The sequence below is a fragment of the Conger conger genome, chromosome 16 (genome assembly GCF_963514075.1).
Source record: "Conger conger chromosome 16, fConCon1.1, whole genome shotgun sequence".
Taxonomy (NCBI): domain Eukaryota; kingdom Metazoa; phylum Chordata; class Actinopteri; order Anguilliformes; family Congridae; genus Conger; species Conger conger.
Window position 1 is genome coordinate 31629920 of NC_083775.1, and position 4058 is coordinate 31633977.

At 41.6% G+C, this 4058-nt stretch overlaps 1 gene segment (V, D, J or C); it reads left to right on the forward strand.

Annotated features, from left to right (window-relative positions):
* The first annotated feature begins 324 nt into the window (after positions 1-324).
* Positions 325-4058, forward strand: LOC133114152 (Ig kappa-b4 chain C region-like). The segment is given in 3 exon segments: positions 325-336; positions 2006-2057; positions 3628-4058. Coding segments are annotated over 3 exon segments (381 nt in total).

Below are 4058 nucleotides of genomic sequence, written 5' to 3' on the forward strand. Positions count from 1 at the left end.
GGTGGAAATGGTGGCTCAAGAACGACTGATCAGTGGCTTGGTACATTCGGGGTAGTTCTAAGCTGAGGCCGTCAAGTTCGGCCCATTAAAGGATTGGTGGTGCATGGCTCTTGTAATTTGGTGCGAAGGGAACCCATGGGCGTTACGACGCTGGTTCCTGTCAAATTAGCTCTACGGAGCCCATTTAATGTAGGCCGACCTGGGCTCGCAACTATCATGTCAGTGTAGTGCATGTATTGTGTTGGCTAGACCCTCAGCCTCTGAGTTCTCTGCCGAACTGAGATTTCAGCAATAAATGCTAATCGTGGGAGCATATATTGAGTAATGGTGGTGCAGGTAAGAGTCAAGTGTAATCACTCCCGAGGTTTGCGTATGTTTCAAACCCAAATTTCTAAATTCTAATCTTAAATGGAGTCAGATAAACGAGTAAAACTATAGTAGCCACTAAGCTTACAATATGGCCCCGTTTGAGAATGGAGAATATTAAGAATGGTACTGATCCGTTTCAGGCCAGCTGTAAGCGGGATATGGGGCAGGTCAATCCATATCCTACCCGTGGCAACGGACCCAGTATATTCTTAAACGTAATTGTGCTGTGTTCTTGTACGGAGGATAATAATTAACCCTACTAATGTTCTCCTAGCAACGCCAGAAGGACAAGCACGCAAAACCCGCTTCGGCCCTCGCTAAATTCCGTCATTGGGTTATGCGATTTTACAGTGTGCACATCATGTTTGAAGGCCTACATCATGAATGAAAACTGTTATTTCAGATGTGATCTTCAATGCAAACAATTATCTCTCATTCCTGAATGGTGCATAAAATCATACATCCTCCACATAGCGTGTGCTGTTATCACTTCTTTAATGCAGTGCACAAACTGAGCAGCACAGCCACTGTGCTGGAGGCCTGTGCATCTTGTGCAGTTGACACAGGCAGGAAGCAGGCAGCCTGCAGATGAGTCTCTCTGGCAGGATGAGACAGGAGCAGCTGAGCCCACTGAAAGCCTCCCTTTCTGATCAGCACTATGACCACTTACACACTGGCCTGTGGAGCTGCTGGTCACAGTCAGCAGCAGCACCGTCAGGATTCAACACCAGATGGTAACTTCCACTTTCATATCAGTGTTAGTACCTCAGGAGAAACAGTGCTACTGCTCAAAGCACAATTCAAAATGAAGTTCAAGTGGCCATTGGCTCAAGACTGCTTTTTCAAGTTGTTGAAATGAGGTCTGTTGAAGATTAAGAAGAAGACAAATTAAAAATTAATAATTATCACTGTGGCTGTCCATGTCCATGCTGCTGAATGTCTCTGGGGTGCGGCAAAAGCAAGAATCCATGATGACGTCCAAACAGGAGGTGAAGCGCTCATCTGCTCATCTCGCACTACTACCCGTGTCACAATCACGTCATTTATAATTTATTGTGGATCTAGGAGCATTTTACACAAAATATGAGTTTAGATATGTTTAATATGAATGATTCAGCTTTCAGAATACCATCGTAATGGTCGTTTCAAAATTCTCCAGTAGGGGACTTACGAGTACAGTGGGTCGGATCAACTATCTGTTGAGGCAGGTTTTTGTACAGTCAGTTGATCAGACCCAATCGCTGTGGTGGACTTTCGGTGGCGGGACCAAACTGGAAATCGGCAGTAAGTTACTACACAATAAGACTTCTCAAGATTTGGAGTTTTTGAGTTTGGAGATTCGATCAGTTCTTATTCATTAATTTCACTGAACGTTTTTGCGAATTGTTGGTATTGTATATTTCACATTATCTTATTACAACCGAGTCCGTCGTGAAACTAGAAAGAACAAAAAACATGAATTTCAAGCTCAAGAGAGTAGGATGCAAGTGGGTAGGATATGCCTACATAAAAAGCTTCGGGTATGCTGTTACACGTTATAAATGGTTGACTTAAAATCTGCGTGAAGTCAGAATTAAAAAGGCTTAGGACGACAGTGTCTCTTGAGCAAGAGGTTTTTGTACGGCTGGTGAATGAGTCTGTATCACTGTGGGACACTTTCGGTGGCGGAACGAAACTGTCAGTTGGACGTGAGTAATTTCTATTTCAGATATATCCATATCGATGTTTGTGCTTTCTTTTTACATATATTGTCATTTTACGATGTTAGATTTCGTTAATTCAAATCTTTAATAATTATCGCGATGCTTAAATAACAGGAATCCTTGTAAGATTAGTAATTGATTTAAAATTATTTTAAATCTTGCCCACAGAAACGCTCAGTAGAGTGGAGTACATTTGCGTATAATGCATAAAATCAAAGAAAATGTTGTACATTTTTATAAGCAAATGATTGACTCGTTTGAATAGCGGCGTGAAGTTGCACTTGAACATGCATAGGACGGTAGTGTCTTTTGAGCAAGAGGTTTTTGTACGGCTGGTGAATGAGTCTGTTCACTCAAGTTCACTTTTGATGGCGGAACAAAACTGTGAATTGGAAGTAGCCTAAATAATCTCTCTTTCAGATTCTTCGTCCACATCGATATTTTTACTGTATTTTTTTAAATATACTGCAAGTTTCCTACGTTAGATGTTGATTTAATTATGAATAAGCTTGGCAATTTAAACTAGCCCACTATATTCAAACAGTGTTTTTAGCTATCGCATTGATGTTTCGAATACAGTCCTGAAATAACTTTATTCCGTGCAGTACTAAATAAATAGCATTGGTTCATTCGGTGGAATCAAAGCGGCTCTGTAGAAGTTTGAAGTGCAGCCAGATGTTATTTGTGTCACATTAAATGAAATGATAGAAAGTCATGATATAGCCTATCAATCATAACCGGACTATTTTGAACTCAAAAATTAAAATGCCGAAGTCAAAGAGTCCTTTATTTTACATACTTGAATAAAAAAGGATCGTGATTTTCAGGCTACACGTTATGGTTGTATTGCTGATTAAATTCGATCGTTTTATGATATTCAACTTTATTTTTGAAAATGTTATAATTATAATATATGACCGTATTATTTGATGAATAACATGTCTATTACACATTTCTGTTCTGTAGTCCCACGCTCGTGTAATAACGTTCCGTAGCTACTCGACACCATTGGTTTGAATCATAAAAAAACGAGAAATGTCAAGGTACTGAATAATTTTGCTGAATTGGTTAATTTATTTCAATTATATTATTATCGTATTTAGCGCGTATTTATTTTGTCAATGAGACGGACCAGAAATGAACATTATTCTGTAGGTTTTCAGAGCATAATACCATTGTCAACTAACATATGATTTTCGAATCATAATGTATAATTATATGGACAGAGATTTGTGCCACTTTTGAGGTGCAAAAGTGGAGCAAAATGCAACTGTAACTACTAAGAAACAGATTTATTGTGGTGATGAATTTTTCATTTTAAAGTGCAGTCACAGGTTCTGATAATAATGGAATCCACGTAGATAGAACCTTAAAACATGTCATGTGCTTTATGCTGTACAAGATGAAGCAAATCAGGATAAATGATCTTCAGCCACTGCCTATGAGTAACACCTGACATTCTCTGTATCTCAGTCATCTCTCATTGTAAGGACAGAATGATTGACACATGGGGGTGTGTCCACTCTCTGACCTCACGTCTCTCTGTGTCTCCCAGGTGACACAGTTCCCACCCTCACAGTCCTGCCCCCCTCCAGTGTGGAGCTGAAGCAGGGAAAGGCCACACTGGTGTGTCTGGCCAACAAGGGCTTCCCCTCAGACTGGACTCTGCGCTGGAAAGTGGACGGTACCAGTACGAGCTTGGGCGTGGCCGGGAGTGTGGGGGTCCTGGGGAAGGACGGCCTGTACAGCTGGAGCAGCTCCCTGACTCTCAGTGAGAACGACTGGGTGAAGGCAGGGTCACTGACCTGTGAGGCCACAAAGGGCTCCCTGTCTGCCCCCCCTCAGACACTGAGGAGAGCCCACTGTTCTTAGTAGGCCGGGTGGAGGCCCAGCTCACACACTGTGGTCACACTGTTTTTACCCTGTTCTGCCCTCAGCCTCTCTGCTCCTTACTGCTGTCACACTAAGCTGAGCCTGTGTGTGAAT